We start from the raw sequence: 25,846 nt of genomic DNA, 5'->3' as shown, positions 1-25,846 counted from the left end.
GTAAAAACCCTTTATGATTTGGTTTTACTTTTAGTTTCATTTTTCTATTGGGTATTTCTTTCTTTCTTGCCTTTTTTTTTTTTTCTTTTTTGAAACAGGGTCCAGCTCTGCCACCCAGGCTGGAGGGCAGTAGTTTCCTGGGCTCAAGTAATCCTTCCATCTCAGCTTCCTGAGTAGTTGGGGCTACAAGTGCGTGCCACCACACCCAGCTAATTGTTAAATTTTTGGTAGAGACAGGGTCTCACAGTATTGCCCAGGCTGGTCTTGAACTCGTGGGCTCAAGCAATCCTCTCGCCTCAGCCTCCCAAAGTGCTGGGATTGCAGGCATGAGCCACTGTGCCTGGCCTATTTTTGAGTGTTTGTTGACCAGTAGCCTGGAAGTTAATGTCTGGATATTGAAAATTATTTGTTATCTTTGATCAGTCCTTTGGGGGAACATATCCATTTCTGTTTTCTTTTTTCAATCTGACTACAGGTACTAGAAACTTGAGTAAAATTAGCTTGTGAATTGAGACTTGGATTTGGGTTCATCATATGCCTTTCTTGTCAGGAATTAGGGAAGCTCAGTGTGTCTATGTTGTTCTGAGCTTCTTTTGACTGTTGGTAGCTGTGCAAAAGAAAAGCCAGTATGGAATATTTGAATTAACTGAGACCTTAGAAACCAAGAATCTTTTTTCACCTAATGCAGACATCTCTATAAAATCCATCTTTTTTTAATTAAACATTTTCAGTGACCAGAGCCTACTTTATATAACAGTCTATTGGAAATCTAGACAGAAGGAAGAAAAGAGTCGTAACTATGATTTCTGAACAGCTTTACTTTGAGTTAAAGAAACAGGTTCACTGGACCTATATAGCAACTGTAGAGGCAATTGTTTCCCACACTTTTAAGTTAGTGTTCTTGCTGCTGTAACTGAGAGAAGTCTACTTCAAAGTAGCAAACCTAAAATAAAATGAAAGGTTGGGGAATGGCATTTATTTGGTGGCTCTATCTTGAGACACAGCTGGATCCAGTGATTAAATAATATCACCGACTGGGCACAGTGGCTCACGCCTGTAATCCCAGCACTTTGAGAGGCTGAGGCGGGGGAATCAAAGTTGAGCGATCAAGACCATCCTAGCCAACATGGTGAAACCCCATATCTACTAAAAATACAAAACTTAGCTGGACATGGTGGCACATGGCTGTAGTCCCAGCTACTCATGAGGCTGAGGCAGGAGAATTGCTTGAACCTGGGAGGCGGAGGTTGCTGTGAGCCGAGATCGCGACACTGCACTCCACCCTGGCGACAGAGCAAGACTCCATCTCAAATAATAATAATAGTAATAATAATATCAAACCCGTATTTTCAGCTCTTGTTTCTGCCTTCCTCTGCGTGTGGACTTATTACACGTGACTGAGGGGTGAGGCTGCTGGCAGCTCCAACTCCATTTGCTCTGAGCAAGAGGCAATCTCTTCTACTAGTCATAGCAGAAAGTCTTGGGTAGTATTTTTGGTTTACCTGCATCATTTACTTTGGCCACAGAGATATGGGATACTTTGGTTAGACTGAATTATGTTTTAAACCCTGAAATGGGTAGTAGGTCAGCACCCTGGTGAGTAGGCCACATGGAATGGGAGAAGAGTAGTTACCCTAAGGAAAGTGTTTCTGGGAGAGCAGAAAAGTAATGTCTGTTCACTATATCTCTTCTCATTACTTCTGTTTCTGGGATAGTGGAGGGAAGTGGAGTGTATTCTTAATATACAGAAAACCTCTGACAGATAAAATCATTTCAGATTTCCAACCTCTATCCCTTTCCAACTTTTTGGTGCTATGTGCAAATCAGAGTATGGAAATCTTGAATCTTTTTTTTTTTTTTTTTTTTTTTGAAACGGAGTTTCGCTCTTGTTACCCAGGTTGGAGTGCAATGGCGCGATCTCGGCTCACTGCAACCTCCGCCTCCTGGATTCAGGCAATTCTCCTGCCTCAGCCTCCTGAGTAGCTGGGATTACGGGCACGCGCCACCATGCCCAGCTAATTTTTTGTATTTTTAGTAGAGACAGGGTTTCACCATGTTGACCAGGATGGTCTCGATCTCTTGACCTCGTGATCCACCCGCCTCGGCCTCCCAAAGTGCTGGGATTACAGGCTTGAGCCACCGCGCCCGGCCTTGAATCTTTTAAGTTTTGTTTTGTCTTGTTTTGAGACAGAGTCTTGCTTTGTTGCTCAGGCTGGAGTACAGTGGTGCAGTCTTGGCTCCCTGCAGCCTCCACCTTCTGGATTCAAGAGATTTTCTTGGCTCAGCCTCCTGAGTAGCTGGGTTTACACGTGCTGCTAATTTTTCTATTTTTAGCAGAGAAGAGGTTTCACCATATTGGTCAGGCAAGTCTCGAACTCCTGACCTTGTGATCTGCCCATCTCGGCCTCCCAAAGTGCTGGGATTACAGGCATGAGCCACTGCACCGGGGACCTCTTTTAAGTTTTTTTTAAGGTTTCTTTGATGATTTTCCTGAAGTGGTAGCATATGGTATCCAGAAAGAGGTGAGAAGAAGTCAAGTCTTTTGTTCCCTTCAATTCGGTCTCCAACTAGCTTTGTGCCCTTAGTAATTGAGTTTTTTTCCTCTTGCCCTCAGCAATTTTATATCTTCTTTTTAGGAGTAGCTTAGAATAACAATGATATAAATAAGTTGATTCATTTATTCCTCAAACATTAATTGCGTGCTGAGTATGTAAAGGCATTATGCTGGATGTTTGGGCTACAAAGATGAGTAAGAGGCATTTTTTTGCTCATGACCAGCATATAAAGTAGTAAAATGGTGTCGTTAGTCTCCTTGACCTGTATCACTTTTACCAGATTATTTTTCATATACCCTCTTTTTAAAAGTTATTTTTAAAATACCATTTAGCTGTACTACTTTATATCCTGTATGGCTGTCATCTACCCCTCTATTCTCCTTATCCATCAGTCATCTCTTTTATTTAATTTCCGTTTTTTCCCAGATTAGATACCACAGTCATTCTTTTTAGAAAAACTTACTTAATCTGTAACAAATTAAAACTTCGTGGTTCAAAATAACACTAGTTATCTTACAGTTCTGGAAATCTAAAGTCCAAAATGGATCTCATTGAGCTAAAATCAAGGTGTCAGCAAGGCTGTATTCCTTCTGGAGGCTTCCAGAGGGAATCTGGTTTTTTTGCCTTTCCGGTTTCTATAATAGAAGCTGCTAAGAAAACTATCAGTGATGCTGCATGAGAAAAGCAACCACCACTGATAGTTTTCTGTTGTTTTATCTCCTCTCACTGTCCAGCCTTCCTCTTTCACTTGTAAGGACCCTTGTGATTACATTGGCCCATCCACATAATGTGTGCATTTCAAAATCCTTAGTTTAATCACATATGCAGAGTCCCTTTTGCCAGGTAAGGTAGCATTCACCTGGGTTCTGGGGAATTACGGTATAGATGTTTTTGGAGGCTTTTATCTACCTTATCCCCCTTGTATATTTGTTGCATTAATCTGACAAAACTCAATCTTGTATGAATCCAGCTGTTTTGTCCCTCCCTGAAGGTGAGTTCCATGTGCTGCCAAAGAGAGTGATACAAGATTTAATTGATAACAATACACATTCATGATCATCAATCTCAAGTAGACCATAGCCAGACTATCATTTTTTCTGGTCAAATAGTTCTCTTTTCTTCTGTGATTATTTCAGACCTTTGCCATGCTCCTCAAACCTCTGATAAATTCTACCCTCCAGCATATGATGTCACTTTCTTACAGGAGAAATAAAATTCATTACTCAGAAACTTCCTCAACATCCTGATCCCCAATGTGTCCGTCTTAGATCAGGCTTCTGAGTAGCTGAGCCTGACATAGAGATTTAAAGTTTGCAGTTCAGTGAGTTTTGAGAATTAACGTTCATGTATAAAGGCACTACTGCAGTCCAAGTTCAGAACATTTCCATCATCGCCAGGAATTTGTTTTTTCCTTTCTTTTTTTTTTTTTTTTTTTTGAGACAGAGTCTCACTTTGTCACCCAGGCTGGAGTGCAGTGGCATGTGATCTCGGCTCACTGCAGCCTCTGCCTCCTGGGTTCAAGCAATTCTCCTGCCTCAGCCTCCTGGTGCCAGCCACCACATCCAGCTAATTTTTGTATTTTTTAGTAGAGATGAGATTTCACCATGTTGGCCAGGCTGGTCTCAAACTCCTGACCTCAGGTGATCCACCCACCTCTGCCTCTCAAAGTCCTGGAATTACAGGCGTGAGCCACCACGCCTGGCTGGTTTTCTTATCCTCTGCTGATTCCATTCCTCCTTGTAACCCTGGCTGTAGACAACCACAGATATATTTTTTGTCACTGTAGATTAGTTTTTATTTTCTAAACCTTCAAATAAATGTGATCATCTGGTGAGTACTCTTTTTTTTTTTAAATCTGGTGTCTTTCCCTCAGCATAATGCTGATTTTATATACATATACATATATACATATACATATATATACACACACACACACACACACACTTGTGTGTGTGTGTGTGTGTGTGTGTGTTCATTTTTCTTGGGTGACTACCAAGGAGTGGAGTGGTTAGGTGGTTTTTCCTTTGATTTGCCAGAAGGACTCATAAATCTCACGAGCAATTTATTCTCATGGCTAAGATTTATTACAACAAACGATACAGAGCAAGCAGCAGGAAAAAGATGTGTTTGCGATGTATAGGGAGTTATGGCATAGGCTTCCTAGTTCATGCAGGACTGCTGCATAGGCACACACATGGCAATGTGGCTTGCTGTCTCCTTCCCCCCGCAACCTATATCTGGCATTTCTCCCTATGTTATCCCTCTCCAGCCTCCCTAACCCCCACTGTCCCTCCCCTAGTCCCCCACAACAGACCCCAGTGTGTGATGCCCCCCTCCCTGTGTCCACGTGTTCCTCATTGTTCAACACCTGCCTATGAGTGAGAACATGCAGTGTTTGATTTTCTGTTCTTTTGTCAGTTTGCTGAGAATGATGGTTTCCAGATTCATCCATGACCCTACAAAGGACACAAACTCATCATTTTTTATGGCTGCATAGTATTCCATGGTGTATATATGCCACATTTTCCTTGTCCAGTCTATCACCGATGGGCATTTGGGTTGGTTCTAGGTCTTTGCTATTGTAAACAGTGCCACAATGAACATATGTGTGCATGTGTCTTTATAATAGAATGATTTATAATCCTTTGGATATATACCCAGTAATGGGATTGCTGGGCCAAGTGGAATTTCTCTTTCCAGGTCCTTGAGGAATTACCACACTGTCTTCCACAATGGTTGAACTAATTTACACTCCCACCAACAGTGTAAAAGTGAAATTCTTTTCATGTGCTTATTTGCCCTTTGTGTATCTTCACAGATGTGTTTATTCCTATCTTTTGCCCATTTGCTAATTGGATTCTTTGTTTGTTTTTACTGTTGACTTTTGAGAAATTTTTTTATATATTTTGAATACTCATCCTTTGTTGGATATTTGGTTTGCAGATATTTTCTCCCAGTCTATGACTTTAATGCTGTTATTTTAAAAATTACATCTTTCAATTGTTCATTCCTAGTATGTGGATATACTACTCATTTGTGTATAGTAATCTTATATCTTGTGATTTTGTTAAATCTGCATACTATTTCTGCTGGCTTTTTTGCAGATTCATTAAGATTCTCTACATGTTTTTTTACAAGTAAAAGCATTTCTTTTCTAGAAAATACTTCTTGCCTTTTGTTCTTGGCTTATTACACTGGAAAGGATATCCGGTACATTGTTGCCGAGTTGCTGAGAGTAGACCTATTTGCCTGGATCACAATCTTAGAGGGAAAGTATTTAATCTATTACCACATTAGCAGCAGTTATTTTATAGCTACCCTTTATCAAGTTGAGGAAATTCCCTTCTATTCCTAACTTAGACCTTTTTTTCCTATCATGAATTGATACTCGATTTTTGTCAAGTGATTTTTCTGTGTTTGTTTGCAGTATCTTATATTTTTTCTCTTAAATTTCTGAATTTTTTTTACAGTGATTGCTTTTCCAGTGTTGTACCAACATTGTCTGTGGGTTAAACCTCAGTTGTTCATAAAGTATTACTTTTTTATATATTGTTGGATTTCAATTGGTAATATTTCTAATATCTCTGAATATTTGGATAAGATACATTTGTAATATCTCTTATGCATGTACTCATAAGTATATATCATGCCAATTTAGCTTTGATATATTTCTATTTAACTAGAGTATTTTGTTTTGTCTTTTCCAATTCTTTATGGAAGAAGATTTGAATTTTGGGACCAAGTGTTTTTAGTATTTGAGGTATCATTTTGTTTATCTTAGATACTTTCTGGACATGCTCTAATTATTGGAACTTGTATTTGTAAAATATCTTAAAACAGCTCTTTATAATGAAAATGTTGATAGTGTAATTGTAGTTGCTGTCTGATGAATAAAATAATGGGCATAAAAGAGAAATTGTTTAGTCTTAACAAATTACCAAATATATGATTCTTAGCCTTTGTCAATGCTGATAGGTGAGAGAGAGCTTAGGGAAGCATATGTCCATAGTCTACAGTTTACTTGGCATTAGTGTTATTTGAATGAGAATAAATGAGTTGATGAAAATTAATGAGTTTTTTGGGGGGTGTTCCTAATTTCTGTATAAACTTCTATATCTACTTTTAAAAGCATTCAGAATGCAATCTAACATTTGTAGTAGGTCATTGAGACTCTACAGTATATATGATGTCCCTTAGGAGGGCATCAAATGAATTTCCTTTGCTATAGAACTCTAGCAGTTAAGCTTTGTTGGCTCTATTCCTGTCATGGGCATACAAGAATATTTCTAAGATTTTTACCTATCCTTTTTCAGTGCTTGTCAGATTGGTTGGTTATTGCTGCGTTACTCAAAAAATAGCAAGGTATAGAAAAGGGGACTAGAAGTTGAGTCCATAGTGTTAGACTGTCTCTGTTTTTTACTTAATATGTCTTATGCAAGTCAGTTAGCCTGTCTGATCTTTACTTTTATTTAAAATGGGAATTGATGATGGAAAAAAGCGTGAAATTGAAATATTCTATTTCGTATTTCAGTCTGAAAACTTGGAGAATACAGTAATCATACCAGATATCAAACTACATAGCAATCCTTCTGCTTTCAATATTTACTGTAATGTACGTCATTGCGTTCTGGAATGGCAGAAAAAGGAAATATCGTTGGCAGCTGCATCTAAGAACTCTGTGCAAAGTGGAGAATCAGATAGTGATGAAGAAGAGGAATCCAAAGAGCCCCCTATCAAGCTTCCAAAGGTAAGCCACTGAGTTCTATTAATATTTAGATGTATAACCTGCAGGTGTTTTGGCTACAATACATATATATGTATTGCTAAAATACCTTGCTTTATGTAAAATCGTGCACTAAAAATAACACAGCTTATGGGCAAAAGTAGATTTGGAGCAGAAAAGGAAAATTATACAACTTTATAACTAGGTGCTAACAAAGTCGGTAATTGATAATTCACTGGAAAGCCTAGGAAGGGAGATCATTGCGTTGGAGTCTGTTACAGAGGCAATTAAAAATGTACAAAAGCAGTAGGGTAGAAATGCTGGTAAGTAGAGGCATTGAGCCATGGCCGATGGAAGGAGAGCTCTGAGCCAGTGATCTGAGAATAAGGTGGGCACAGGAGAAAGCCAAGAGCCCTGGAAAGCTGGGAGGTACTCCATGCTTGGGATGCAGGTATACATTTTTATTTTTCTTGAAATAGAAGTACAAAGACTCACAGCTGTGCAGTCGCTGGGCTGAGAGCCTTGTCCTTTTTTGCCTAAGCTTAGGATTGTGCTCTTGATATTGTGGCTTCCCTTGATTAGGAAAAAAAAAATCACATACAAACCAAGTCAACTTCTGCATTATTCTGATATTACTCCCTGATTTACGGGGAACATATATGCTAGTTGGTATTTCTATAATAGAAATGTTATTGTAGGCCAGGCGTGGTGGCTCACACCTGTAATCCCAGCACTTTGGGAGGCTGAGGTGGGTGGATCACCTGAGGTCAGAAGTTTGAGACCATCCTGGCCAACATGGTAAAAGCTCATCTCTACTGAAAATTCAAAAATTAGCCAGGCATGGTGGCAGGCACCTATAGTCCCAGCTACTGAGATGCTGAGGCAGGAGAATTGCTTGAACCCAGGAGGTGGAGATTGCAGTGAGCCAAGATCATGCCATTGCACTGCAGCCTGGGCAACAGAGTGAGACTGTCTCAGAAAAAAAAAAACAAAAATGTGTGTTATAGAACTATTCTCAGTGTACACTCTTCTGTGTAAGAATCGGTATATTTAAGACTAGAAGGTTGTTTTCTATAAATTTTTCTATATAATAGACATAGTTAATATTTATAACAAAAATAGGTGAAAATATAGACATTTTAAAGTGGTGCTTTTATATGACTTATACATATTGCTTTTTCTAAACAGAGACATATTCAAAATGGTTTTTAAATTATACATGATTTATGTGCTATTGCCTTTTTAGTAAGCTGATACCTTAAAATTATGCCTTGAAAACTACACATATGTGCAAGGAATTGCATAAATATTTTTTATGACTTGGAAATAGCAGCATAAACGGAACCTGGTCCGAGTTCTCTTGCACATTTTGTGGTGGCTGTTCCTAGGTGCACCACCATCCTTAATATATGGTCAGGTTCTTCTCACCTTATTCTTAGCAGATGGCTTGCTTCATATTTCATAGAGTAATAAAGGTTTTGTGAACTTACTCAGCTTCTTGATCAGCCATCTTCAGATGTCCTTTTTCCTCCTATTTTAGAGTGGGACCCTTTTCTTTTTCTTATTTCCTTTATCTGCAGTGTCCTAACTGCACCTACTGTAATAGCTTCTTTCTTTAATCTAAAACAAACATGTTTATCTTTTTCTATGGGAGCCCCTCTAGGTAAAAATTATAGTCTCCAATTGTAATTTCTTATGCTTAACTAGGAGAGATTGAGATAAAAAACATGGTTAAGTTAGGACGTAAGGCTGCAGGACTTGTATAATTTACTTTTTAGTTAGAATACCAATTCTGTGTATGGTTGAGTCACACTGTATTATAGTAATTGTGCTATTTAAGTTCAGTATTGTGAGAGAAAACAAAAGCCTGGATAAAGTTTTTACATAGGTATGCATATTTTAAATAGTAAACTGTAGTTCAAATTAAATTGCATAAACAAGAACAATGGATTCTTAGGCTGTTTTAAAACATTAGGGTAAATGAGTAGGCATTCTTAAGATAACCTTTTGTAGCATAATTAACAGAATCAAAGGGAGATCTTTCAAAGAAAATTAAAAGAAGATAAGACAGCCCAAGTGATTAATACTGAATTTCCCACCAAGTACTGACCTCTCTGCAAACGGGGTTAACATGGGTTATGGAGCCAAACTGCTGGGGCTCAAACACCATTAAAATTACTAGCTATGTGACACTGGAAGTTATTTGACATATCCATGCCTCAGTTTTGTCATCTATAAATTGGGATTGCATCTACCTTATAGGGTTGTAGTGACAATTTAAATGAATTAATGGATGTTGAGTGCTTGAGAGAACAGTACCTGGCAGAAAGAAGTGCTCAGTAAATTATATATGTAGTTATAAGTGTCAGATTAGGTGCAAACAAGAAAATGTGTAGGTGCAAATGAATTTGAGTTACTTGTCAAGGAACTCTTCAGTTTATTAAAAAAATTATGCAAGCAAATGAAACTTCTAGAGAATCAGTGCAATCACCTGATGAATGAGAGATGGAGAGGAAGAAGTGATGAGATGCCTCTGTGCAGAGGCAAGCAGATACTATGGGTGGGGAGTGAAACTTCCGGGTGATATTTTTTGGCAGTTATTTCCATGACATGAAAGATTGACAGTGAGGATGAAATTAGTCTTTTAAAGTTTGAGGTGATGGGATTTGAAGCCAAGTGGGAAATGTTGGCATTTTTCTTTTCCTTTTGACTATCTCTGTGCCTCAGCCTCATATGCTGCTGTCTTTTATCCTAGTTTGATCCTTTTCTTTATTTCTCTGTTGCTCCTCCTAAGCATTTGGTTGTCCCTTTCCTTCTCCCCTGAGGTTTCTGTCTCTCTTACTCTTTTTTTTTTTACATGATTAAAACAGTTTTTATCTGTTGTTGAAATACAGTTTTATTTTTCCCATTCTTGAGCTTTAAAATTTAGTTATTAATAATTGAGTTTGATTGTTATATAGACCTTGGTTGTCATCTTTTTTTTTTTGCTTTTGCTTTTGTTTTTGTGTTTTGCGGATCAGTAATCATTGATATATTTAAAGGAGCTTTCTATTTCCTGAATGATTCTATATTAAGTTTTTTACCCAGCTCAAACTGTCACTAAAATCTAGATCCTCTAAAACTTTACAGATTTTATAGCTACATAATTTGTATTATTTTTATTTTTATTTTGAGACAGGGTCTGGCTCTGTCGCCGAGGCTGGAGTGCAGTGGTGCAATCTCAGCTCACTGCAACTTTTGCCTCCCTGGCTCAAGCAATCCTCCCATCTCAACATCCCGAGTAGCTGGGACTGCAGGCGTTTGCCAACACCCCAGGCTAAGTTTTGTATTTTTAGTAGAGATGGGGTTTTGCCATGTTGCCCAGGCTGATCTTGAACTCCTGAGCTCAAGTAGTCTGTCCACCTCAGCCTCCTAAAATACTGGAATTACAGCCTGGAGTATAATTTTTAAATAGTAACACTTAGAATTCATACTTCCCATCCGAACCCATTTGAAGCCAGTCATACCATATTACTAAAAGATTTAGACTTACATAGGATCATTTATTTCTTAATTCAGTATATTCTTTTTGAATTTGTAGGCAGCATTGAATTAGGTCCTGAGAATAGAAGGGTGAGACTTAATTCCTGCCCTCAAGAAAGCATTGTCTTGTGGGGATAAGAAGCAGGTCAATAATTATTCTCTAGTGCCTTAAGGATTGATAGGGAGTGCTAGGTATAGTGGGAACACATTGGAGAAAGGACTCAACACTGGCTGAGATAGAGCAAGAGAGAGAGCAGGGAACTAAATCATGAAAGGCCTTATGTGCCATGTAATTGATTCAGATGTTATCTTGTGATTAGGAAATGTTAAAGATTTTAAGCCAAAAGAATATCATCAGACTTGCATGATTGCATCAGACTTGGCACCCTTTAGTTATGGATATGCCTTACTAATTGGAGTAACCTTACAAAGTTACTCCAGTGTTAGTTATATCCAGTTAGTTATGGATATGCCTCACTAACTGAAGTAATCTTAAAAGTTACTCTAGTGTTAGTAAGGCATATCCATAACTAAAGGGTGGTGAGTGAGTTTGGAGACAGAGGAACCATTTAGACAGCTGTTGCAGTTGTCTAGAGAGTGTGAATGAGGGTTGGAATTATGGTAGTGACAGTGTTTTGAATATAAGAAATGTTAAGCGGAATTGACAGGAATTGGTAATAAATTGGCTATAAAGGCTGAAAAAGAAGACAGAATCTAAAGATATTTTTAAAGGTTTTGCATAGTAAGGCCATTTCTGAAAGAGGGAAAACTGGATGAGGATGATGATCAAGTTTAGTTCTGCACATGCTGTTTTGAGATAAATGTGAAGTGTCTAGTGTGTACTATGTAGGGCTGACGTTCAAAAGAAAGGTGCCAGCTAGAAATACAGAGTTGGGAGTTATCACTATGTAGGCACAAATTGAAACACATTTCTATGAGAGACAGCAGGGTGTGGAATCAAGAACATTGTTTGAAAAAACAGCTTTGAAAAGTTGAAAAGTTTTGAAAAGTTCTCTTCCTCTGGGTGTGAAGAGAAGGGAAGAAGATGGTAGTAGTCGTAGATAAATTTGTATGTTGGAGGTTAGGAACTTAGAAAATTAGAAACTTCACACTCATACTTTCTTTTATTTTTTCCCAAGATGGAGTTTTGTTCACTCTTGGTGCCTGGGCTGGAGTACAATGGCACAATCTTGGCTCACTGCAACCTCTGCCTCCTGGGTTCAAGTGATTCTCCTGCCTTAGCCTCCCAAGTGGCTGGGATTACAGGCACGCAGCACCATGCCTGGCTAATTTTGTATTTTTAGTAGAGATGGGTTTTTGCCATATTAGTCAGGCTGGTATGCAACTCCTGACTTCAGGTGATCTGCCCACCTTGGCCTCCCAAACTGCTGGCGTGAACCACCACACCCGGCCCCACATTCATACTTTCTGAGAAGCAGAATTCTTGGCCTTTCCCTCCTTCTCCTCTCCCTCTTCTGCTGCCTCTTCCCCCTCCCTTTTTCTCTGTCTCTAGATTTTTAAATTTTTTATTATTTGTAGATATTATCTCTGTACCAAATATTTGCTTTATACAAACAATTTTAAAAGGCAGTATACTTTAACTATGGTAACATGTAAATATAATTTTGATTTCCTTTTGAGCTTTTTCAAATATAAACGTATTGGAAGTGATTTTAGGACTTTTTAACTGAACAAGATACAATTTTTAAGGGTAAAGTGTTAATTATTATTGAATCCAAATGTGATGTAACTAAACTTTTATGATCACACTTATTCATGAAATAATAAAGTCACATTTGGAAATATATGATTTGAAAAGAGCAAAATAAAACCTTGAAAGTCTCATTATGTATATCATTTTTCTTTGGACAAATATATTTTTATCTCACTTTTCTAGCGTATTAGACTGGCTGTATCAGGTAATTATTTGGGCACTGTGTTCCTTTATCTTTCAAATATAATAGATAACCTTCACAATTTAATTATTTGAGAGCAGCAGTAAAGGTAAAATTCAGTAAATTTACAAAAACCTATTTTCTGAAGAGAGGTGCAAAACCATGTGTTGGGTAGATAGTTATAGTTCATTGTTGAAAGTATTGAAACTTCTTGTGTTCTTTTATTGTTATTATTTTACTTAAATGTCACATTAATTTATTTTGCTAATTATAAAAGCAGCTCATATTCATTGTAGATAATTTGAAAAATCAGAACATTTTTCTAAAGAGGAAATAAAAATCAGAAGTAATATTTGAAATCCCATTAACCAAAATATACCCCAATATAAACATTTTTATTTATTTTGTCATTTTTCCTATGTACACATTAAAATATGTTTTTCACACACAAATGAAATAATTCTATATTGGCAGGACTGTATTTTTTCTCTTTATGCTCTTCCTTCCTGATACTGAAAAAGGGAGAAATATATGTTTTTATTGACTATAAGACTTCAATAAACTATTTTAAAGTCTATTTTCAAAGTTCAAACTTTTGGTAAAATATTCTGTACTCAGCCAAACAGCAGAAAAGGACTTAAGAACATGTTTGGTACCTCTGTGCGATAATCCATAGCTAAATATTAAAAATTCTTTAACTGTTGCAGAACTTGAGGTTGATTTTTGTTGTATGTTGAATATATACTACTATTCTGAAAATGAATGTTTTCCAATTTGTTAAACAATGAAAGTCTGCAGTGAACCAAGATAAGGATTGTTAGTGAGATTCCCACAGTGTTTAACCTAGACAGATGAGGAGTCCTGTATCATGATCATTGTGACCAAAGTTTTATGGGTCTGTCCCACCAAAACCAGCTACCTGTGTTTCCAAACAGCCTACTCGAGTTGCCTATTGCCATACACTTGTTATTACACCTTAAACTTTCCAGAGATACAGATCAAGAACCTGTTCATTAAGTAGTTTTACTGTTTCTGGCAAGGTCCAATAATTCCTTTGTCACTGTAGGAAACTTTAATAAATGAACCCTAACCAAAAATGTCATCTGTAAAGAATCCTCTTGGAATTATGAAAAGTCATGGTTGGTAGTAGAGTAAACAATCTGAAAGAATGACAGAATATAGTAGTCTTCCATTGGCTTGACAATAGAGCCCCACATTTTGTACTCTGGAGATCTTTGACTTCAGATTTCTCTTTCCTGTAAGTACATAAGCAGATGGAAATCTTGGACAACATGTTTATATTTTCTAGTCCATTCCAGGAAAAGAAACTATATCAAATGAAAAAGTTTCATCACTTAATGTGTTTAATCAATTGAAACTCTATGCAAACTTTTTGTAATATTAGCTATAATCAAGTCTGTTAGGATTTTAGATAACTTCTCTAAAGACAGTTCTTCTAGCAGATAACTAGAAGTCAGATAAACTTCTCAGCTATATCTGTAGTTTCCAGAAAACTTGCAGATGTTAATCAGAACTACAGTTGACTTACCTTCAGCCTATTTGCCTCTTGTCTGGAAAATGTATTTCTAAGATGCAGTGGTTTTTAGCACACAACTTAGTGAATAATTAAACAAATATTAAATGTGTGCCTACCATATGCTAGGCAATTGGCCAGGCATGGGAGGCATTAAGCTATTTAAGACATGTTCCTTGACTATTGGAAGACCACAGTATAGTTGGGAAAATGAAAACAAAAATAGTTACAGTGTAATGTAATGAATGCTGTAACAGAGGTCTGGACAGGATATGAATTATATACATGACTAACTTACCCTATTAGATTATAAACTCTTAGAGGACAGAGTCTAGTATACCTTCATATTTCCTAAAGTGAGTTTGCACAGTATGAGTGCTTAGGAGGTATTTATATAATATATGAACTAATACAAAAATAGCAGAGAGAATATTCTTCTGCTCTTGCATTCAATAGAATTAATGCTTTCAGGAGTTTTAGTTTAATGGGGCCATAATAAAACTTTCAGGAGTTTCGACCTAGTCTTATTTGAATTTTTTGTTACTTCTCCAAACAATTTACTTAATACTTCCCAAAGAAATCTTATAAATCTGGTTCTCAGAATGTTGACATTGCCTGAGAAGTGGAATTTGTCTTTTGTTTTATCAGCCTTATGAAGGTATATCCTTAAAATCGTTCATTACAATTTGTTCTCTCAATCTTTAGTAACAGATTTATCTCTTTTGCTGGATATTGAGTCTGATTTTCCTTGCACTTCATGAGGAATGTTAAGATTAATAAAGGAAAAGTACTAGTGATATTTTTAGCTAAGCAGTTTTAAATTCTTTTGTGATCAGCTACAAAAAGAAGGGACACCACCTATAAATAATAGTATAGTGATTATACCATTATAGAAAAGGCTAAGATGAAAAGTTCCTTATAAAATGTTTTTACTATATGTGCTATGTTGACTTTATTTCTGGTTATAGGTAACAGTTAACATGACTTTTAACAAAAAGAGTACTGAGTTTTCCTTGAATACAACCAAATGAACTTTGCAAATTAATACAGTTTTTTTCTTCTCAGTGAATGCAATCTAGTTTCTAGTTCACTGTTGTAAGCCATTTTCATGATATTTTATTATGGCCCCATTATACTAAAACTACTTTTTAAGCAGTGCAACTGTTTTACAGCCTTCCATGTAACCAGATGGTTTTCTAAATCTTCCTGTTAAATACACTGGATTTTATTTTTTAACATATTGCTTTTTAAATGTTGCAACAGTTTATCATTTGCTGTGGAAGTAACTTGTACCGACTAAACTGCCTAGAGTGTTCTTAGCTCACATGTCATAAAGTATACATATTTTTTCCTTTTAAATAGATAATTGAGGTTGGCCTTTGTGAAGTTTTTGAATTGATCAAGGAGACACGGTTTTCTCATCCATCCCTGTGTCTCAGGAGTCTCCAAGCCCTGCTCAACGTGCTGCAGGGCCAGCAGCCAGAAGGCCTCCAGTCTGAGCCACCCGAGGTCCTAGGTAAGAGCCAAGGCTCACTGAGTGAAGCATTTAAAAGTGTATATAATTAATAATAAAGTATTGTATACTTCAAAAGTGTTGAGACTATATCTAAAGTTCTTACCACAGAAAATGTTTAGTACTTGAAGTGATGGATGTTAATTAGTCCACATTTTATTCATGAATCATAAATCACTTTATACCCTGTAAATTTATACAATTATAAATTGTCAATTTACAGTTCTTAAAAAGTGAGAAGCTTCTCTTATGAAGCACGCACAGCCTATAATGCAGTCTTTATTTAATTATGGTGCTGAAACGCCAGGGGTTTAAGTTTTAAAGTATTTTTTCATGTGTTCTATTGAAGTTATGGTTTAAGAGTTGAAGTTCATGCACACACGTTTCTTGATTATTGTGATGAAGGGGAGCAAATAAAGCATAAATCCCTGGAATCCAGAAATAATCCTCAAACCTTGAAGTCACTATGTTGGCCAAAATAGCAAACATTCACTTTCTCTAACTTGTTACTCTCAATAGTTTTAAAAAATAGGGAAAAGGAAATAAATGCCACAAACCTGAAACAGTACAGTTTGTTTCCAAATTGAGGGGACATTTGTTTTGTATTCATCATAAATAAAAAATTATTTGTGTTATGGATTAAGCTTCTGACTTAGCAACTTTCATTAAGTAAAGAAAGTTGTTTGCTTTTCTTAAAGTGTGTTCTGGTTGTCTGGATTCTTGCCTTTCCTATCAATGACCTAGGCTTGACATGTAATCCTTTAAATAAGAGGAGCTTTTACTTAGAAGGTATTAAGGAATAGAAATATAGATGGAAGCAAAAGTTTTAACTGGTTAATTGCTTTTTTTCTCCGATGCTAACTATAGGCCTTTAAATTGTCTAAAGTTTTCTAGATTGTTTTAGTATTATAGGAAAATTCTCAGAATTACTAGAGCTGGGGTTCTCAAGCGTTAGCATGTATCAGAGTTATCTGGGCCTTCCCTCTGGAGTTTCTGATTCCATAGACTTGGGGTGGGGCCCAGAAGTTTGTATTTGGAATAAGTTTCTTGGTGATGCAGATGCTGGTTTGGGGACTACACTGCTGGTTTAGACTTAAGGCTTGGTCCTTTTTTTCTACTTGGCTATTTAGATTTTGTAGGACCCACCTGTGAGAACCAAATTGCATGAGCCTAACTTCTTGTCAGATTTTTCTTTTTTTGGTTGCATATGGAGATTTAGTTTTTGAGTTTGACTTTTGTTTGTTTGTTTTAATGAGAAGGAGGATGCTGGTCATTAAAACAAGCTGAGGATTTTTAAAACCACCCCGCTCACATACACAGTTATTCAAAGCTATTACCAAATAAAAGCTGTCATGTTGAGAAGCAAGCACATTGTTATGATAGCACCAGTAATCTTGTTAATATTGTGAAGTGCTGCTTGGCTTGACAGCATTTTACTGAAGAATTTGATTTATTTTATTTGGGTTTTCTTGGGCCCCACCCAGGTCTATGGAATCAGAAACTCTGTCACATGCTTTGGTTTGTCAGTTAGCAAATATTTGGAGTGTTAAAATATCCACTGAGACTTGTATGTCATATTTCCTACTTTGAACATGTTACTTCTTTCCTCCTAAGTCTTCTACCATTCTCATGTCAGCTGTTATACACTTTCCTTTGTATCCATTCTGTATATTCTTTCCTTTATTCTTTTTTTTTTTTTTTTTTTTTTTTTTTTGAGACGGAGTTTCGCTCTTGATACCCAGGCTGGAGCGCAATGGCGCGATCTCGGCTCACCGCAATCTCCGCCTCCTGGGTTCAGGCAATTCTCCTGCCTCAGCCTCCTGAGTAGCTGGGATTACAGGCACGCGCCACCGTGCCCAGCTAATTTTTTTTTTGTATTAGTAGAGACGGGGTTTCACCATGTTGACCAAGATGGTCTCGATCTCTTGACCTCGTGATCCACCCGCCTCGGCCTCCCAAAGTGTCCTTTATTCTTTTAAAACCAGAACTTGTTCTTAATACTAGCTTTGAAATATAATGTGTGCTTTAGCCTTATTATCTTCTATCAAAACTTTTACATTATTGTCTGGGTGTGGTGGCTCATGCCTGTTATTTCAGCACTTTGGGAGGCTGAGGCAGGAGGATTGCCTAAGGATGGGAGTTTGGGACCAGTCTAGGCAACTTAGTAAGACCCCTGTCTCTAAAAAAAAAAAAAAAAAAAAAAAAAAAACTGGACATGGCAACGAGTGCTATTCAGGAGGGCTAAGGTGGGAGGATTGTTAGAGCCCAGGAGTCTGAGGCTACAGTGGGCTGTGATCATACCACCGCACTGCACTCTAGCCTGGGTGACACAGTGAGACCTCCTCTCTACCAAGCAACAACAAAAAACTAAAAAACCCCACAAAACCCAAAAACCTTTCACCTTATTAATTTGTTCATTTTTCTTTTCTTATAAAAAGTTTCAAATTCTGCTATACTGCCTTTGGTCTGTCTTCCATCCTTTCAGTGTTGACTTCTGATCTCATTGCTGTTTTGACTTATTTTTCTGTGTAAGGGATTTATTATCACTTTATATTTTTTATTTTGTTAAATAAGCTTAAAGATAAAAGCACTAATTTGGTTCTTTTATACTAAATTTCTGTTGAAACTTACCTCTCCTCCTTTATTTAATCTACTATCACAGTCTCATTGGTTATCCTTTTTTTCCCATTTAGTTGTTTTCATGTTATTCATGAAAATATGTGTATATTTGTATAACTCTTACTGTGGAATGTCTTGATGATTAGTATACACCAAGCTTCTTCTCTTTGCAAATAGTTTTTTATTTTGAGTCATCTATTTAAAAATTTATTTCCTTATATCCATCTCTCTGTTCAATTAGAGTGTTATATTCTCAAGTATTCACTAAAATGTAATAGTGCCACCTTTGTTATCTGCTAAGAATGTGTGATACCATTGCTGTTATGGAACTTAGCATCAGACAGTTGGATACATGTATTATTACAAATGTGTATAAATTGTATGGAGGAAAATAGAAGGAGTTCTTTTTTGTTTTTTGAGACAGTCTTACTCTGTTGCCCAGGCTGGAATGCAATGGCGGGATCTTGGCTCACTGCAACCTCCACCTCCTGAGTTCAAGCAATTCTCCTGCCTCAGCCTCCTAAGTAGCCAGGACTACAGATGCATGCCACCACACCCGGCTAATTTTTCTTTTTTTAGTAGAGACAGGGTTTCACTATGTTGATCTCAGGTGATCCACCTGCCTTGATCTCCCAAAGTGCTGGGATTACAGGCATGAGCCACTGCGCCTGGCCAAAATTTCTTTTTGAACTTAAAAAAATTTTATTTATTTATCTTTAGGGACAGGGTCTCACTATATTGCCCAGGGTAGACTCAAACCCTGGACTCAAGTGATCCTCCTTTCTCTGCTTCACAAGTAGCTGTGACTATAGGCATACACTGCGGCACCTAGCTCCTTCTGAGAGTCTTTAATAGGCTCCCTGAACGGCATTTGAGATTTAGAGGGTGAATAGGAGGGAGTGAATTAGATTATAAATGTTCCAGACAGAAAGAACAGCATGCAATAAGGCTCTGAGACAGAAAGGAGAATGCAGGAAAAGAAGAGCAATAATACAGGCCAAGTTAAAGAATTTGATTATTGGACTAGGAGGAATGGAAAGTCATTCTCTATTTCGTTACACTAAGAATATTCTTTTTAAAATAGCCTTATTAAATTATTTGTTTAAATTATTGACTCTTTTCTTTCACTGGAATCTAACCTTTTTGAAAGGGTAGAGACGTTATTTGTCATGTTTGCCAATACCCCAACGTAGAATAGTTGCTAATGTGTGGGAGTTCAGTAAATATTTGCTGAATAACCGACAGATGTACTCTCTGAAGGGTAATAATTGGAGGAAGGAGGGGTAGATGGAAATATGGACAAACAGGGATAGATGAAAGGATAGAGGGAAGGCAGGATAGCTGGAGGAAAAGGTAGAGGAAAGGATAGATGGAAAAAGTGAAACTATAGGATGTACAGACAAGTGAAGAGAGGGAGGGAGAAAGAAAAGGAAGAGGAAGACAGAAGGGAGGAAGGAATTAACAAAGGAGTGAAAGGATTTTTAGTAGAGAATTCGATTTTTGGTTTGAAATTCTCCCTGGCTATTGGGGCAAAAGTGAATGGTAAGAGATAATTTCTTAACACTTTTTAGTCAAAGAGATGATGATAGCATGGATTGGAAAGATGGTGATGAGATAGAGAAAAGAGGAATTATCAATTAGGCAGTAAAATAAACAGGACTTAATTTGGAATTCACTGTGGAAGATGAGGGATTGGTAGGGGCACCTAGGTTTCTGTGAATTACCAGGTAACGCACAGGTGGCATTTGAGTTTTTAGAGAATTGCAGTACATTACTCCTCATTCTCTTGCTCTCCTTCCTCTCTCCCTTTCCTTTCCCTCTGTCCATCTTTCTCAGTTTTTCTGACTCTCTTTTTCTCTCTCCATCTGGTTATTTACTCTTGAGGGATTTTTAAATCTCCTTTCTCTGGAAGAAATACCCAGATGTCTGTTAATTGAATCTTGGATGTAGGTGTTCAGGGAATTTTGTGTGGAGACCTCTGCTGCTTGTAAAATGTGTGTCTGTGTGTGTCTCTGTGTGTGTGTGTGTGTGTGTGTGTGTTTCATCTTTGCTACTAACTGACTTTAAGATTTAGAAAACAATTTTTAATGAGTCCATGTCTCAATTTCATTATTAAAAGAGGAGAATATCTGTCCCATTCACTTGGAGGTTTTTCTAGGGTATAAATGAATTACATCCTCTCTCTTTAAGTGTGAATTGCTATTATGTTAATGATATAGCCAATTTTATATTAAAGCACATTATGGCATATGTTTTATGTTTCTATTATTTTGAAAATATATGCGTAATTTCCTGGGCACTTAACATTTTAAGAAGCCTCCTAATCTAAAAGAGTAAGTATGATAAATAGTCTATTATTTGATAAGATGCGTTTCTTGAATGTGTGAATGCCTCTAAGTAAGTTTGCTTTAAATGACCTTAGATTTCCTTTTTTTTACTTAGAAAAATAAGGAGTTGAGCTGAATGTTCCTTAAGGCCCTTGTTCCGTAAATATTTTAACTTTTGGGAAAAAGAGTAACTAGAGAGAAACTAATGCAGATTAATTGTTCTGGATGCCTTAAATTTTGTTTATAATGAGACAAAGTTAAGATAAATAAATATACACATATAATGTTCTGTATGTTAGATGAATATAATCGAATTCTATTTTATCCACAGAGTCTCTCTTCCAGCTTCTTTTGGAAATCACTGTTCGAAGTACTGGGATGAATGACAGCACAGGACAGTCCTTAACAGCACTTTCCTGCGCTTGCCTCTTTAGTCTGGTGGCTTCTTGGGGAGAAACAGGAAGGACACTTCAGGCCATCTCTGCCATCCTCACCAACAATGGAAGCCATGCTTGCCAAACTATTCAGGTATTTCATATTTATATCTGCTTAGAAATTTATAAGATGCCAAGTTGCAGTTTCATCTCAATTTCTGTCAGTAGGAATTCTGCTTTTTCTTGCTCATTGTAGTAGCCTGATCTGTCCAAGATTGATATATAAATAATCTACAGTATTTCGGTTAAGTGATATGTTTGTTTAACTCTGAAGCTTTAAATATAAGAAAATGAATTTTGTCCAGACCTCTTAAATCTTTAAGCTGGTCTTTGCATTAACATCGTCGCCTTCTCTTTCCTTGCTGTTGTCTTGCTCTCTGCGTTCTCCCCTCTTACCATCTTTCCCTGAATTTTTTAGCTTGGAATTCCTTCATAGTTTTAAATATCTTTTCTCTATTGAAAGAAAAAGATATGATATCAATCTGACATAGTTTTGATTTTTTATGAATTCATTTGTTTCTGAGTTGCTTCGGCTATGTATGTAACGTTTTAGGCTTTTAGTGTTCAATTGTAGAACAAATAAACTCGTCACCATTTTAGTGGTGGGAAAAATAATTCTTCTTATAGACAAAATTGACATAATTATTTGGGAAGGCTCTGCAAATTGAGAAAGAAGTTATGATTTCAAGACCTGACTGTCTACTCTTCTCTGGCCCCTTGGGCAACCCCAGAGCAGATGGAAGGGGTGCCTGAATCCTGTTATTAGCAGACCAAAGATAGCAAAAGGAGGATATTGTTCATTTTCTGTCTTATTCAGTGATCTTGAACTCTCCTGGTCAAACATGAGCCATTCCCTTACTCTAGTTTTCTGCTCTTTCCTTTCTTTCTGCCTTGCATGGAATCCTTTTGTCCCTTTTTATAGTCCCTAATTATTTTTAAGTTGCTCTAATACAGTGGTTTTCAAGCTGTGTTCTGTAGGCATGCTTTCAGAGTTTGACAAATGTTTAAATATATCTTTAAAATATATAAATATTTTAAAAATTGTAATAAAATAGCTCAAGTATTCAGATACCATATACCAGATTTTAATAGCATAGTGAGTACTAACATATGAACTTATGAATTTTGATGTGATTTGTTTTTATATAGAGACTTAGGACTGCCATTAGAGCTCATAGCAGGACTATATGAGCTATGTTCATGGAAAGTGTCCCAGAGGATATGAGTTGAGATCTAAACAATGAGTTGAAATTAGTCAGGAGAAATTGTTGGTGTTGGTGATGTAGAGAGAGAATGTTCTAGGTATCCACATGCTAAGGGATGGAGGTAAGAGTAAGAGTGGAATATTTGAAAGCTGAAAACAAGTTTTGTATAGCTACAGCATAGAGAGCTGGCAAATATAGCTATGGCATAGAGAGCTGGCAACAGAGATAGGACTCAAGGGCTTATCTGTCTCCAATATTATATTCAACAACTAGACTACACAAAACTACTTGATCCTCTGAATCAGTAGCTGTGGTTCTCTACATACCTGTCACATCGCTACATCCTCGACTGTAGCCAAAACACAGTATTAAAGCCCATTACCTTAACATGGCTTATGATGCTCTTCATGATTTGGCCTTTTATATACCGACTTCATTACACAAAACTCTCCTGGCCTGACTATTGGTAGAGGGAGAAAAGCTTTCCCTGAGAATGTGTGTGTATTAGTCCATTTTCATGCTGCTGATAGAGACGGACCCGAGATTGGGCAATTTACAAAAAAAAAAAAAAAAAAGAGGTTTAATGGATTTACAGTTCCACATGACTGGGGAAGCCTCACAATCATGGTGGAAGGCAAGGAGGAGCAAGTCACATCTTACATGGATGGCAGCAGGCAAAGATAGCTTTTTCAGGGGAATTCCTCTTCATAAAACCATCAAATCTCATGAGACTTATTCACTATCACGAGAACAGCACAGGAAAGACTTGCCCATGTGATTTAGTTACCTCCCACTAGGCCCCTTCCATAACATGTGGGAATTCAAGATGAGATTTGAGTGGGAACACAACCAAACCATATCAATGTGTATAACTCTTCACATCTCAAATTTGTTTTGGCACCCAAATGCATATTACTTGTCTATTCCAAAGTGCTTAACAGAGAATTGAAAGCAGGGTAGACATGGTAGTACTGCAAGGTGCCATGTTGAAGGAGACCGAAATTGTTTCTTGAGGGTTGAACTCTCGACTTCAAAGGCTTTCTGCAGATAAAACATTATTGCATTTGAGCTCAGAAACAAATTAATAAAAAAGGCACCATTATTGAGAGTTAGCAGAAACAACTAGGGTATAATCAATCCTGCCAAATCCTTAGATATTGAAATTATCTGATATAGAATGTGTATGTGTATGAATATATAAAGTATGGTTAAAGGAATAAAAGAAAATACCGAAAGTGTGATTAACAAGTGAGACTATAAAAGTAGTCAGACATTAGGAAAAGAAACAAATTGAATTCCTAGAAATGAAAAATAATTTCAGTTAGAAACTTATAATGGGTTAACTATTGTATAATATGATTGAAGATGGAGATGGTGAACTGAAAGATAAAGAGGAAGAAATTATCTAGAGTGCAGAAGAGAGACAAGGAGAGAAATGTGGAAGATAAAATAAAAACATGGATCGAGACTGAGAAAATCGAATGTAATACAATCTGAGTTCCACAAGCCAATAATAGATTTGTGGAGATAGAGTACTTGAAATAATGGCTAAGATTTTACAGAATTGGTGAAGACATGGGATCCCAAGAGTAAGGAAGTCTGCCTTGCTTGAAATTTGAATCTTTTAGATGAACTTTTAGTTGGTACTTTTTGTTGGCATGCGAGATATCATTCTGAACAATTTATTGTCTTATAAATGATGATTTATTGCCAAAGTATCTTTGTCTTGTGTAACATTTAAAAATGTTTTTTCACTTTTTTCTTCTCTTTTGACCAGGTGCCAACAATTCTAAATTCGCTACAGAGAAGTGTACAAGCAGTTTTGGTGGGAAAAATTCAAATTCAAGACTGGTTTAGTAATGGCATTAAGAAAGCAGCTTTAATGCACAAGTGGCCATTAAAAGAAATATCTGTTGATGAAGATGACCAATGTCTGCTTCAGAATGATGGATTTTTTCTTTATCTGTTATGCAAGGATGGATTATATAAAATAGGCTCTGGATACAGTGGAACAGTTAGGGTAAAGTGATTCTTTACAGTTCTTTAATTATACAGAGTTATAACCATAATGAATTTTGTTCTGTGTGTTTCTATTTTCATTTCTAGAATATGATCTAATTTGGATGTAATAATATTTATTTGAAAACCATAACTGAAATGCATGCATTAAATATTCACCCATTTGCATTATTTTTCATTGACTATTAATTATGAAACCATTGATAGACTAACTTTTATTATTTTTCAGGGCCATATATACAATTCCACATCCCGCATCAGAAACAGAAAAGAAAAAAAGTCTTGGTTAGGGTATGCTCAGGTAAGAAAATATCTACAATTAACCAAAATTTTCTTATCTTTTAAAAATGTGATTTGTCCTTGTTTAACCAATAATATAACTTCTATTTAAACCGAAATGATATATTTTTACTATTAAGGCCATAACAATTTTATAGTGTAGCGTAAACTACACTGACTTAGAACTCACAAGAGGTTCCATTTTAGTTCTGGCCCTGCTTCTTACTAGCTGTAAGACTGGACAACTCAGTTAACTTACTTGGTCCTCTGTTATTTAGCTTTAAGATGGGATAAACATACCTTCTTTGGAGTTCTTGTTTAAATGAGCTTCTAGATAAGAATTGAAGACGACCTTTATAATTAGCACATTTTTTAAAAAATTGAGACAGACTCTTGTTCTGTCACCAAGGCTAGAGTGCAGTGGCACAATCTCAGCTCACTGCACCCTCCGTCTCCTGGGTTCCAGTGACACAATCTCGGCTCACTGCAACCTTTGCCTCCTGGGTTCAAGTGGCACAATCTCAGCTCACTGCAACCTCTGCCTCCTGGGTTCAAGTGATTGTGCCTCAGCCTCCTGAGAAGCTGGGACTACAGGCCCGTGCCACCATGCCTAGCTAATTTTTTGTATTTTTAGTAGAGACAGGGTTTCACTGTGTTGGCCAGACTGGTCTTGAACCCCTGACCTCAAGTGATCCACATGCCTGAGCCTCCCAAAGTGCTGGGATTATAGGCCTGAGCCACCCTGCCCAGCCTCATTAGCACGTTTAAATTGGAAATGTATACATGACCTGAGGCCAAATTAGGGTTTCTTACCACAAATTCTTTCATTTTAGTCTAGATTCAGTACTTTCTAGGAAACAGTGTTTGGCCTGGTCAGTAGACAGCTACCTGCATGGAGAATATGCAGAGACTCACAAGAGAGAAAAGCCCTGGGCTGGTGTGTCTTTCTTAATGCTGTGATCTTATCTCCTGACCAACATAGCCAGATGAGTGTCAGCCTTTTAGGAGGTCAGCAGCCAGATGGATACATTACTACTCCTTTTATGGAGAAAAGCAAATGAAGGATAGACAAGAGGGGCTAGAAATATTTTTTTCTATACAATACCCACCTAAGCAGTGAAGCCCAAGTTTTCTTGTAAAAGGATAGAGAATAAAGATTTCCCTGCATGGCTGCCTTGCTGAGTTCATGAGATTTGTCAGCATCAAATGATTAAAGATATT

The 25,846-nt window shown here is 36.9% G+C and overlaps 1 protein-coding gene across 6 annotated transcripts in view; it reads left to right on the top strand.

Annotated features, from left to right (window-relative positions):
* MYCBP2 (MYC binding protein 2) overlaps positions 1–25,846 on the top strand; it is a 279,351-nt gene that overhangs the window by 30,258 nt on the left and 223,247 nt on the right. For 4 of the 6 annotated variants that reach the window (XM_012472003.2, XM_012472002.2, XM_012472001.2 and 1 more), the window contains 5 exons: positions 7,087–7,302; positions 15,592–15,745; positions 21,020–21,216; positions 24,105–24,347; positions 24,576–24,647. In XM_012472003.2, coding sequence (XP_012327426.1) covers positions 7,087–7,302; positions 15,592–15,745; positions 21,020–21,216; positions 24,105–24,347; positions 24,576–24,647 — 882 coding nt within the window. Of the gene's footprint in view, positions 1–7,086; positions 7,303–15,591; positions 15,746–21,019; positions 21,217–24,104; positions 24,348–24,575; positions 24,648–25,846 lie in introns of those variants that run through there. The other 2 variants (XM_064369117.1, XM_064369118.1) reach the window with 1 other exon arrangement.

Source organism: Aotus nancymaae, unplaced genomic scaffold, assembly GCF_030222135.1.
Source record: "Aotus nancymaae isolate 86718 unplaced genomic scaffold, 86718_ANA_hifiasm-v0.15.2.pri h1tg000088l, whole genome shotgun sequence".
Lineage (NCBI taxonomy): Eukaryota > Metazoa > Chordata > Mammalia > Primates > Aotidae > Aotus > Aotus nancymaae.
Note: the sequence above shows the minus strand (reverse complement) of the source record. Positions and strands in the feature narration are given on the sequence as shown.